This window comes from Chlorella variabilis, assembly GCF_000147415.1.
Source record: "Chlorella variabilis unplaced genomic scaffold CHLNCscaffold_11, whole genome shotgun sequence".
In the NCBI taxonomy this organism is placed as follows: Eukaryota; Viridiplantae; Chlorophyta; class Trebouxiophyceae; order Chlorellales; family Chlorellaceae; genus Chlorella; species Chlorella variabilis.
The window spans coordinates 522,463-533,535 of NW_005435077.1; the positions used below are offsets into that span (position 1 = coordinate 522,463).

An 11,073-nucleotide genomic window follows, 5' to 3' on the forward strand; every position below is an offset into this window, starting at 1 on the left:
CCTGCCGCCCGCGCACACGCCTTGCACCCCACCCACCCACCCCGGCCGCCTGCCTGCCGCCTGCTGTCCCCGCCTTCCAGGCGTCATCGCCCTGACCAAGACCGTGGCACGCGAGTGGGCTGGCCGCAGCATCACCTGCAACTCCGTCGCGCCCGGCTTCATCGCCTCGGGTGCGCGGGCAGAGCCGCAGGCAGCCTGCGCGCCGATGCCGCGGTGGCAGCCCGCACCCCACCCGGCCTGCACTTCCCTGGCCTCTCCGTTCCCTGGCCTGCCAGCCCACCGTGCCCAGCACCCGCCGGCCTGGGGCTCCCCGCCGCCTGCAGACATGACTGCCGCCATTGACAAGAAGTACGAGGAGGCAATCCTGGGGGGCATCCCGCTGGGTGGGTGGCAGGGGGTGCCTGGCGGCGCGGGGCGGCGCCGTGCTGCGCCATGCTGCACCGCACGGGGCGCTGCGGAGGGAGGGCCGCGTGGCTTGTCGCCTCCTGGGCTTGCTCGCTGGCAGCTGGCAGCGCGAACCCTACTCTCCCTTGCGTTCCCCAGCCGGCCCCTCGACCCCATCTGCCTTCACCCTGTCCCGCCTCCGCCTCGCAGCCCGCTATGGCCAGCCCGAGGAGGTGGCCGGCCTGGTTCGCTTCCTGGCTCTGGACCCAGGTGAGGCCTCTCCCCTGCCTGGCCCCCTGCCTGCCGAGAACCTAGGGCCTGCCCGCAGGCCTGCTGGGTGGCCTGGACCGCACCGGCCGGCTCCCAGCCTGCGCCGCCGCCTCGAGCCAGGCCAGCCGCACTCGCGCCCACCCTTGCCCTGCTGCTGCTCGCTGCCCTCCTGGCCTGCAGCTGCCGCCTACATCACGGGCCAGTGCTTCGCCATTGACGGCGGCATGACCATGCACTGATCGGGGAGAGCGGCGGGCATGCGGGCAGCCCCGCGTCGAGACTCCGTGTACGAGACGAGCGGCGGCACGTCTGCCGCGCTGCCTTCCTCGGCACCCACCCACCCATCCTAGTTGCCCCTGTTTCTTGCACCCCGAGCGCCAGTTGGTCTGTTGCCCCCCTCCCTGCCCTCCCCTGATGGTTGCGTGTTTGTTTCTGCTCCAGACAAGAAGACTGCCTGCTGTTGATATCCTGCCTTACAAAAGCACTGTGGCGGCCAATACCTGCCGCAAACATATTCCCCGCCTCCTCAACTCACTGCCAAACCGCCGGAAGCGCTGCCGGGCGCTCCCACTGTAAATGCCTGTCTGCGGCTCGAGCAGGGCACAAGCAAATAGCCAAACTAAACAACTGCAAAGCATGGTGGGATGGGCCTTGCGCTGGCGCGCCTACCGCCGCCAGGGGCGTAGGGCAAGCTTGCTAGCTAGGCCTGTGCAGCCCGTCAAGCGCCCCAGCTCCAGGGGTACTGCCGCTGCTGCTGCGCAGGCGCCGTCCGCGGGCGGGCCTGCGCCGCCGCCCCTCCTCCCACCGATCCAGGCGTCCCGTAGCCCCCGCTGAAGCTGCCGCCGCTGGACGCAGGCGCTGCATCGTGGCGCAGCGCAGCCGCCACGCCCTGCCCCTCCTGGGCGCGACGGCTGGCTGTGGCGGGCCGCGCGGCACCTGCTGCCGCAAACGACGATGGCCGCCCAGCGCTGCTGCCGCCCTCGGCATCGCAAAAGTATGGTGGTGGGGCGGGGGCGGACTGCGCGGGGCAGGGGGCAAGGGTAGGGGCAGGGCCAGATGGCAGCAGGCTCAGCACCAGCAGCAGGCAGCAAAGGGCGAAAGCCGGGCCTGCTGCCGCGCACCTGTGCGGCGGAGCGGTGCTTGACGCGGTGCTCCGGCGCGATCCAGCGGTCGTTGGCTGCGCCCCTGTTGAACCAAGTCTCCTGTGGTGGCGGTATTGAAGGTGGCAGGTGTGGGTGAGTAGGTGGGGCCGGGTTGTGGCGGCGGGCCGGCCCCGGCAAGCGAGCGAGGCGGGGCCGGGCCCGCAAGCACATGCGCGCAGCCTCCCTGGCCCCGCTCCCCTCCCGCCCAATCAACCAGGCACACACAACCGTGCTGCGCAGCGCACCTCTGCCTGGTAGTCGCGGCGCAGAGCATCCTGCTCCGCGGCGTGCTGCTGCGCGTCGTGGGCGGCCCGCCGCTGCGAGATGAGACGGTTGGCGTCGGATGCCTCCCGCTGTCCGCGCCGCCGCGCCGCCTCCTCCACCTCTGGGGACATGTAATAGGTGGAGGAGGCCGCGTTCCAAGGGCGTTGCGTGTCCAAAACCACCTGCCGCGGCTGCGCCAGCCACGCCGCCTCGCGCGCGCGCTCCTGCTCCGCCGCCGCAGCCCGCGCCGCGGCCAGCTGCTCCGCCTCCAGCTGGGCGGGGGCCCTGCGGCCACAGCAGCGGCAAGGAGCGTCGCATGGGCAAAGCAATGCACCTGACATGCCAGCTAACCGCCGGTGGGAGAGTGTTGACAGACGGTTCAGCTGAGGACGGTGGCGGGGTGGCGGCATGGACGAGTGGCGGCACGCCCCAGGTGCTAAGCCTGCCCCTCGGTCTAAACACTTCTCCACCAGTGTGTGCTTACCAGGCCTGCCGCCGCTCCTCGGGCGTGGCATAGAAGGCGCCCACCAGCCGCTGCTCGGTGGCGGCGGCGCGCTCCGCCTTGGCCCTCAGCCGACCTTGCTCCTTGGCCCATTCCACATCGGCGTGCTCTACGTTGGCCTTGCCCGCCTCGGCCTTGGCGGGGCGATGCAGAATTGACGCCCTCGGCACATAGTTCATCTCAAGTGGGCTGACCGAAGACTGGCAACAGCTGGTGGCGGGGAAGCGCTGCGAGAGTTGGAGCAATGAGGGGCCACCGCAATAAGGGCATGGGAGGTCTCAGCCGCCCGCCAGCTGTGATTTGTAGCGGTGACCATTTGTAGCCAGCCCACGTGTCACAAAACTCGCGCAGCGCACCAAAACAGCCTCGCAGCCGGGGCATCCTATCCCTCCGTGTCGCATCTCACCGCCATGGCCTCTGTACTCGCCGCCCCCGGCGCAGCGCGCCACCGCGCTGCTCCTTGCGCCACCTCCCGCGCCTGGCTGCCCACCCGCAGGTGCGTGCTGGCGCCCTGCATCAACTGATCAGCGGGCGCCGCGGTCCTGGTGGCGATGCAGTCGACGCCCCGCCGCCGCCGCCCCGCCGCCGCCACCCCTCGCCGACCCTCCTACAGGCTTACGCCGCCAATCATTGGTCACTCTTGGTGCAGGCTACCGGCGATTCGGGTGCAGGCTTCTGCTGCGCCCTCCGCACAAGTGAAGCCGGAGATTGGTGGCGCCGTGGAGACGCTGAAGAAAGCGGCAGCGGACGCCAGCGTGCATCCCGTCCAAGTCTTCGACGCGCTGAGGACGTTGGAGCAAGCCAAGCTGCAGGTTGGGCTGCTGCTGCGGCTGCAGCTTCTGGGCTGAGCAGATCGGCATCGCTGTATGCAGAGCTTCCCTCCTGACTGCTGCCCATCCCTCATCCGATCTGTCCCACCGTGTGCCCCTGCTTTCAACTGCAGCCGAGCGAGGACTGGGCCAGCACCATCGGCGGCAGCGCCCCACCCGGCAACCGCTGGAGGCTGGTGTTCACCAGCGGCACCAAGCAAGTTCAGGATGCGCTCAAGGGAGTGGGCAAGGGCGGCGGGCAGTACTTCCCGCTCACAGGTAGGCCTATCGCGGGGCGAGAGCTGGCCTAACCCAGCAGGCGGCATGTCGCCGTAAGCGACATTGTTGGAACTCAACCAATCCCACCCCTTGCCCGTTGCAGCATGCCAGCGGTGGGACGCGACAAAACAGGAAATTGAGAATGGCATTTACTTGGGGCGCTTTGCGGCACTGACGTTCAAGGGGCCATACAAGATGGACGGAAAGGTGTGCCTGCTTCTGCTGCTGCTGCTGCTGCTGCTGGCAGGCTGGTGGCACCTACCGCAAGCTTCAATTGGCTGCCTGGCGCCTACCGCTACTGCTGCGGTTGCTGCCGCAGGTCCTGGCCTTTGATTTCGACACCCTGAACTTGCGCCTGGGCGGCTGGACCCCTTCCTTCCCGCTCAAAGCCAAGCTGGATGCAAGGTAAGGGGGTTGGAACGTGGTGTGCAGATGGGTGGGGGAAGCAGGAGGGTGCCATCTGCTGCGATCATTTACCAGCTTCCTTTCCTGGTTTCCGTGCAGCAAGTTCACTCGCGGCAAGAAGGACCCCTTCTTCGTGTTCTTCTACGTCGACAGCGGCCTCATCTGCGCGCGGGGGCGTGGCGGCGGCATCGCCGTCTGGGCGCGCACCACGCCACAGTGGGAGCTGGAGGCGGGCGTTGTGTAGGAGGCGGGATCACTGATGGTTTGATTGATCTGATGCTGATTTTGTTTTGGTCCTGATACATCTGTTTCTGTTTCATTCTGCCTTTTGCACCCCACACTGCCCTCTCTGTTATGATGATATGAGCCGCTGCGGAGTTCTGGCTGGTGTCATGCGCACTCTGTGCCACTCCAGACTTGAGACTGCCAGCTGTTTAATGACATACGTCAATTGATGTGCTGCTGCATGTAACGGCTCGACTCCATTGACAGGTGCTGCAAAACCCTACTGGCAGAACCCTAATGGCAACCCCCGAGGAGGCGGGCCGCTGGGAGGCGGGAGGCGTAACTGGTGCTGCCCCATCCTCTGTTCGATTGTGTCCTGTGGCGACTCCCCCCGCATCTCTGCGCTGCTGTATGTTGCATTGTTTGTGCATCGATTGTGGCCACTACGGCACTGAGTCGAGATCAGAAGCTAGGGCTAGAGTGTCAGCGCAACCAGGACCACAGTCGTAGAGGCAGTAGGGAGGCACAGTTGCAAAGGCAGGAGGAGGTGGGAGGGGAGCCTCACATCCACCCTCCCCCCGTCACCTCCACCGCCTGGCCCGTGATGTAGGAGGAGTAGGGACAGGCCAGCAGCAGCATGGCCCCCGCCGCCTCCTCAGGCATGCCCACCCGCCCCAGCGCAATCATCTGCTTCATCGCGTCGGCCATTGCATTGGCCTGCGCTCAGGGCCGAGGTGGTGGTGTAGGTCAGGTGCAAGCCTTGGGTTGCAGGTCAGGTGCCTCCACTTGGGGTGCAGGGCCAGCAACCAGCTGCACCGCGAGCATGCAAGGATGGCAGGGGCAGCTGGGAGCCCAGGAGAGCCTCCGGCTGCGCAGTGGCCCACCGCCAGTGGCTCCCCCAATGGCGCCGTGCGATGCGTCCTCCTCTCCCCACCGCCCCACCCCACAGCTCCCACCTGCGAGATGCCCAGCTTGACCTGCTCCCCATCCACCTGGATGCTGGCCCCCCTGTCCTTGGGCTGAACCAGCCTGCGGCGCAACACCAGGCAGGGTGGCGGGTGAGGCGCGCAGTCGCACCCACCGGCTGGGTGTGCCTGCAGCTGGGCTAGAAAGGGAGGCGACCGCCTCCGGAACGCCTGCCTCTTGCCGTGCCCAGGCACGGCCTGCCCTGCCCATCCCCGCCCGCCCCTTCACGCCACCCGCGGGCAGGCTGACCGTGTGTTGATGTATCCGTATGTCAGCGCGTTGCAGCGGATGCCAAAGGGTCCCCACTCTTTGGCGACAGCCTTGGTCAGGCCCACCACCCCCGCCTTGGCAGTCGAGTAGTTGGCCTGACCCGCGCTGCCGTGCACGCCTGCATGCGGCGGCAGGCACGCGGGCGGTCGCGGCAGGCCAGGCCAGCGTGCGGGGGCAAGCTGGAGCGGTTGCCCCCGTCGGCTGGCGCACCCTGCACCACCCCGTCCCGTCAAAGGCAGGAGCAGCAGCCCCTGTGTGCACCAGCAACAACAAGCAGACCTTTGCCGCTGCCACGCCGGGACGACTGCCCTGCAAGCAGGCCGCACCTGACACGGATGAGACGTTGAGTATGCAGCGCGGGCGGGGCCGCCCCTGTGCCGCCATCTCCCGCTTCGCCGCCTCCCGCATGTGGGGCGCGGCCGCCTGCGGCAGCGGCAGGGCGGGCACGGTGGGGACCTGCAGCAGCCAGGCCAGCCTGCCAAGCCCCGGGACGGCTGTGCGGCGCTTCATGCGACGCTGGTGCCGGTGGGAGCCTGTGCTGCTGGATGGATCACGGCCCGGCGGGTGTGCAGGCAGCCCGGGCAGCAGCCGAGGTCACCTCCGCTGCGGGGCGGCTGGAGCTTGCCTGGATGAGGCGGAAGGGGGCGGTGCAGTGGACTGCCAGCATGGTGTCCCACTGCTTGCCGCTCATCTTGTGCAGCATGCCATCCCTGCGCCAGCCAGCCAGGCGTGCCGCAAGCCACAATGTTGTGCGTGCCTGACGCCCACACGCATGGCGCGCGGTTGTCCACCCCTGCACAGAGCAGCCATGGGCGGGCGAGCGTGGCAGCGGGCGGCGCCAGATCACTCACCAGGTGAACCCGGCATTGTTGACGAGGATGTGCAGGCCTCCAAAGGCTTCTACCGCCGCCGCCACCACCTTGCCTGGGAAGGCAGGGTCGCACACATCGCCCGGTACGGCGATGGCGGTACCGCAGGAGTTGCGGATGAAGTCTGCCGTGGCCTGCGCCTTGGATCCATCCAGGTCGCTGGCCACCACCTTGGCTCCCTGCTGCGCAAACAGGATGGCCGCCTGCAGCAGGAGGTGGGGTGGGGTGCAGGGGCGGCACCCCGTTTGGCACGGGGCAGAGGGAGAGGTGTACCCAGAGGCGAGGGGGCGTGTACCCGTGGCATGCAGGCTCACCGCCTTGCCGATGCCGCTGCCGGCGCCGGTGATGATGGTCACTTGGTCCAGCAGCAGGCGGCCCGGCTCAAAGTTGAAGAACTTTTGGTGGAAGGATGCGCCGGCTGGACCGCTCCTCGCCGCCGGCACCGCCACCGTGGGGTGTACGTCGAGTCCCCCACTGCTGCCGCTGCTGCTGCTTTTGCCGCTATTGGATGCATTCAGGTGAGCTGCTAGCCTGGCTATCCTCTCTGCTGCATCCTGCGACGACATGGGCAGCAGGTAGTGTCGGCAACACCTGCCCCCTCTGTTCTCAACTTGCAGTATGCTGCCGTAGACAATGCGGGGAGCCATGCACTATTTCCGTTGCCAGCAGATTGCCAGCGGGCTCCAGGTAGGCAGTCGAACTAGGGCTCCCAGACCTCTTTGATTAGGCTCCCTGAATCGCAAATATCGTCTGGAAAAATGCCCCAGCGGCCAGGGCGCCTCTAGTGTGTCAGCCAGCCGACGCCACCCGTCTCGCCGCCATTTTCGGGTGTCAGCACAATTGCCCACGATGCTGCAGAGCAGGAGCTTCGTCAAGAAGACAAAGAAGGGCAAAGTGCTCAAGGTGGGGCACACCAAGCAACTCGCTCACTGCCGCCGCGCGTTGCTCGCTGCCAGAACTGACGCAACTACATCGAATATGCGACAGCAGACGTCGCAAGCCTGGCCGCACACCGATGCATGCTGCATGCTGCCGCCGCCAGCCACCCACCAGCCGCCAGCTGACCAGCCCCGATGCGAGCCCTGGCAACAGGTTGTGAGGGAGCACTACCTGCGCGACGACATCTACAGCGGCACCCCGCTGGATCCGGAGTGCCCTCCGGAGGCCTACAAGCTGAGCGGGGACGCGCCTCACTATCTGCTGGTGGACACAAATGTGGTGCTGCACCAGGTGCGCCAGCCAAGCTCCCTGCACAGCCCCCAGCCTGCATGGGATGAATGGCAGGATGGCATACGGCGTTGCAGCCAGGCGGCAGCTTCTCCTGACTGCACCGGCCAACCACCCTACCTTGTTCTGCTGCCGGCGCCCTACCTCGTTTGGTCCTCGCCTGCCCAACACACACATCCACATGCACACACAACCACCGCCTGCAGATGGACCTTCTGGAGCACCCCGCCGTCAGCGACGTGGTTGTGAGCAGCGTGGTGCTGGAAGAGGTCAAGGCGCGCAACGCTGCCGTGTACCAGCGCCTGCGCCAGCTCATCGCCGCCCCCGACAAGCGCTTCTTCGTGTTTGCCAACGAGCACCACAGGCGGGTGGCGGGGGGGGGGTGTTTTGGTGGTGCCGGTGCGGCGCTGGTGCGTGTGGCATTCAGGGGCCGGGAATGCGGACCCTGGGGCGGCGGCGGGAAGGCTGCAGGCTGCAGGCCTGCATCAAGCGGCTCTGCTCTTGTGTGGCACTTGCTGGGTGACCGCCCAGCTGCGCTGGCTCAGGAAGGCTGTGCATGCGGGCCTGCCCTGTGCCTGCAGGGAGACTTACATACAGCAGGAGCCGGGGGAGAGCCCCAACGACCGCAACGACCGCGCGCTGCGGGTGGCGGCGGCCTGGTACACCCGGCGCCTGCCTGCGCACACGGTGCGGGGGACCGATGGCGGGACAGATGGCGTGAGGTTGGCCGGGGGGCAGGGAGGAGGGCCGGCCTGCTGCTCGCTCCTGGAGCGGTGCTGCTCTCAGCCCACATGCCACCTGCTGTGTGTGCAGGTCATCCTGCTGACCGACGACGCCGACAACAGGCGCAAGGCGGCGGACGCGGGGGTGGAGGCGCTGGGCAGCGCGGCCTACGCGCGGCAGCGCGCCGCGGAGCAGCCCGAGCTGCAAGACCTGGTGGCGGCGGCGGCGGCGGCACGGGATGGCGAGGAGGACGGCGCGGGGCATGGGGCGGGGGCTGGGGTTGCGGGCAAGGGGGCTGCGCGGGCCGCCAAGCGGCAGCGGGTGTACGAGGAGCATCGCCTCATGAGCGACATCGCGGCTGGCATGAAGGCTGGGCGGTACCACCAGGGCATGCTCAGGTGGGGCGGCGGGTGGCCAGGAGCTTGCCAGCTGGCCGCCTGGGCGGAGGCTGCACTGCGGGCCCTGCCTGGCTGGCGGCACGCTGCTGGTGGGCTGTGCGGCAGGCAGGCTGGCAGGCTGGCAGGCAGGCAGGCATGGTGTGCAGAGCGCATGTTGGCCGACTCTGCCTCTGCGCGCGCGCGCGCGCGCGTGTGTGTGTGTGTGTGTGCAGGGTCAACCGCTTCAACTCATTTGAGGGGTGGGTGGGCTCCGAGTCTGTGGGGCAGGACATCCTCATCTCGGGCCGCATCGACATGAACCGAGCCATGGAGGGGGATGTGGTGGCGGGTGCGCAGCCTGCTGCGCAGCCTGCTGCGCCTGCCCGCACTGCCGAGTGTGTCTGCCGTCTCATGCCGCCGCTGCCTGTGCTTTGCCCGGCAAGTTGCTGCGGCCGCCCGCCAACTAACCCTTCCCAGCGGCCAAACGATTCTTACGGGCCGCTGCCGCTGCTGCCGCTGCCGCTGCTGCCGCTGCCGCAGTGGAGCTGCTTCCCGAGGAGCAGTGGCGAGGCCCCTCCAACAAGCTTCCCTCGGGGGCAGCGGCCGCTGGGGACGCCAGCACGGCGGCAGAGGCGGAGGAGGTGGCAGAGGAGGCCCCCGAGGGGGCCCACATAGCGCAGGCAAGCGCCATGGTCGCAGCCCGATGGCGGCCTGTGGCGGCTGCCTGCTGTCTGCTGTCCATGTTGCTTCTGGTACTGGTATTGGTACTGGTACTGTCACTTGTACTGGTACTGCCCAGCCGCATGCCCACTGCATCCTGCCCTCCCCACCAGCAGGTGGACCCAGGAGAGCACTATGGGGAGGATGCCTCGGCTGCAGGCGGCGGCAGCACCAAGCGGCCCACGGGTGCGGGCGCCCAGCCATGGCTGAGCCTGGCGGCCCAGCTTGTAAACGTTGCTGGCGGGTTGGCTGGCTTTGTGTTCGGGCCCATGGCATCATGCTGCGCGTGCTGTGCCGCCTGCCTGGGCGCAGGCAAGGTGGTGGGCATCATCAGGCGCAACTGGAGGACGAGAGGGTACTGCGGATCACTGCAGGTACCGTACCGCTGCTGCCTCTCGGCTGCATGCCATAGGGGAGTCTTCAGGTTGCCTGCGGGCCGGCCAGACCGGCCACAGTGCAACCCGCCAGCGCCGCGTGCCGCTCTGTGTGCCACCTCTCCCGTGCAGCCGCCCAAGTCGGGCCCCAGCGGCAGCGCCAACCACACACACTCCCTGCTGTTCTGCCCCGTGGAGCGCCGCTTCCCCTACATCCGCATCCAGACACGCCAGGTGCTGCTCCCCAGTCTCCTCCGCCCTGCCCGGTTTCTTGCACTCAAGCTCCCTTTGTTCTAATGCATGCCCCTCACAGCTGCGCCCCACCCCTGCCGCTGCCGCCGCCGACTCCGCCCTCTGACACGCGGCGTCCTGGGCTGCACGTGCTGGTTGCGCAGGCGGCCACGCTGGCCGACAAGCGGCTGGTTGTGGCGATCGACTGCTGGGAGGCCGACAGCCTGTACCCCTCGGGCCACTATGTGCGCACCCTGGGCGCCATTGGCGACAAGGAGACCGAGACGGAGGTGGGCGGCCTGCATTCATTGATGAAATGCATGATTCTACTGTGTGTGTGTTGTCCCTGCACATTTGGGTTTTGTTTTACTGTCTGTGCATTGTCCAGCAAAGCGGTCTGCTTGTTGAATTGGCTGGTGCCCGCCTGCTGTTGTGCCCTGCTTGTCCCGGCCCACGCCCATCTCACACGCCGCACTCGTTCTGCACCCTGCTGCGCCCCCCCACAGGTGCTGCTGATTGAGAACGACATCAACACCAGCCCCTTCACCGCCGCCGTGCACGCCTGCGTGCCGCCGCTGCCCTGGGCCGTCTCGGAGGCGGATCTGTCAGACCCCAGCAGGTGAGGCTAGGGATAGGGCATCTTGCAGCCGCCTGGCTGCCACTTTTCTGCTTTTGGGGGAATTTTGCAGGGGTTACACCCGTCTGCCCTCAGCCGGCGGGTCCATGCCATGGCTTTTCAGCCGAGCGCGGTCCTGCTGTCCCTATGTGCCGAGCCGCGGCGTGGCACGCCACTCCCCGTGGCCCCTCCTCGCCCCCGCAGGGCGGACCTGCGCCACCTGGCGGTGTGCAGCGTGGACCCGCCCGGCTGCAAGGACATTGACGACGCGCTGCACGTGCGCCGCCTGCCCTCCGGCAGCTACGAGCTGGGTGAGGGGGCTGGGGGGGGGGGGGGGGGGGGGGGGGGGCCCCCCCCCCCCCGGGGAAAAAAAAAAACCCCCCCCCCCAAAAGGGGGGGGCCCCAAAAACCCCCCCCGCG

General features: G+C 67.9%; 3 protein-coding genes across 3 annotated transcripts in view; all 3 read left to right on the forward strand.

Moving 5' to 3' along the window:
• The window catches only part of CHLNCDRAFT_35597 (hypothetical protein), a 3,759-nt gene extending 2,513 nt beyond the window's left edge, over positions 1 to 1,246 (forward strand). The window contains exons 9-12 of the mRNA XM_005847215.1: positions 81 to 170; positions 324 to 383; positions 595 to 654; positions 835 to 1,246. Of these exons, the coding sequence (XP_005847277.1) occupies positions 81 to 170; positions 324 to 383; positions 595 to 654; positions 835 to 893 (269 nt within the window). The 3' untranslated portion in view covers positions 894 to 1,246. The remainder of the gene's footprint in view (positions 1 to 80; positions 171 to 323; positions 384 to 594; positions 655 to 834) is intronic.
• Positions 1,247 to 2,972: 1,726 nt separating this feature from the next.
• CHLNCDRAFT_134317 (hypothetical protein) lies at positions 2,973 to 4,299 on the forward strand (the record flags this gene model as incomplete). The annotated part of the gene is made up of 6 exons (XM_005847216.1): positions 2,973 to 3,058; positions 3,212 to 3,374; positions 3,506 to 3,650; positions 3,754 to 3,857; positions 3,970 to 4,055; positions 4,155 to 4,299. The coding sequence occupies 6 exons, from the start codon at positions 2,973 to 2,975 to the stop codon at positions 4,297 to 4,299; spliced, it is 729 nt and encodes a 242-aa protein (XP_005847278.1).
• A 2,814-nt stretch (positions 4,300 to 7,113) lies between these two features.
• CHLNCDRAFT_35599 (hypothetical protein) overlaps positions 7,114 to 11,073 on the forward strand; it is a gene marked incomplete at its 3' end in the record, with an annotated part of 8,499 nt that continues 4,539 nt past the window's right edge. Inside the window, exons 1-12 of the mRNA XM_005847217.1 lie at positions 7,114 to 7,288; positions 7,478 to 7,615; positions 7,819 to 7,976; positions 8,194 to 8,299; positions 8,426 to 8,733; positions 8,946 to 9,061; positions 9,253 to 9,441; positions 9,745 to 9,806; positions 9,939 to 10,040; positions 10,202 to 10,327; positions 10,544 to 10,656; positions 10,858 to 10,964. Of these exons, the coding sequence (XP_005847279.1) occupies positions 7,235 to 7,288; positions 7,478 to 7,615; positions 7,819 to 7,976; positions 8,194 to 8,299; positions 8,426 to 8,733; positions 8,946 to 9,061; positions 9,253 to 9,441; positions 9,745 to 9,806; positions 9,939 to 10,040; positions 10,202 to 10,327; positions 10,544 to 10,656; positions 10,858 to 10,964 (1,579 nt within the window). The 5' untranslated portion in view covers positions 7,114 to 7,234. The remainder of the gene's footprint in view (positions 7,289 to 7,477; positions 7,616 to 7,818; positions 7,977 to 8,193; positions 8,300 to 8,425; positions 8,734 to 8,945; positions 9,062 to 9,252; positions 9,442 to 9,744; positions 9,807 to 9,938; positions 10,041 to 10,201; positions 10,328 to 10,543; positions 10,657 to 10,857; positions 10,965 to 11,073) is intronic.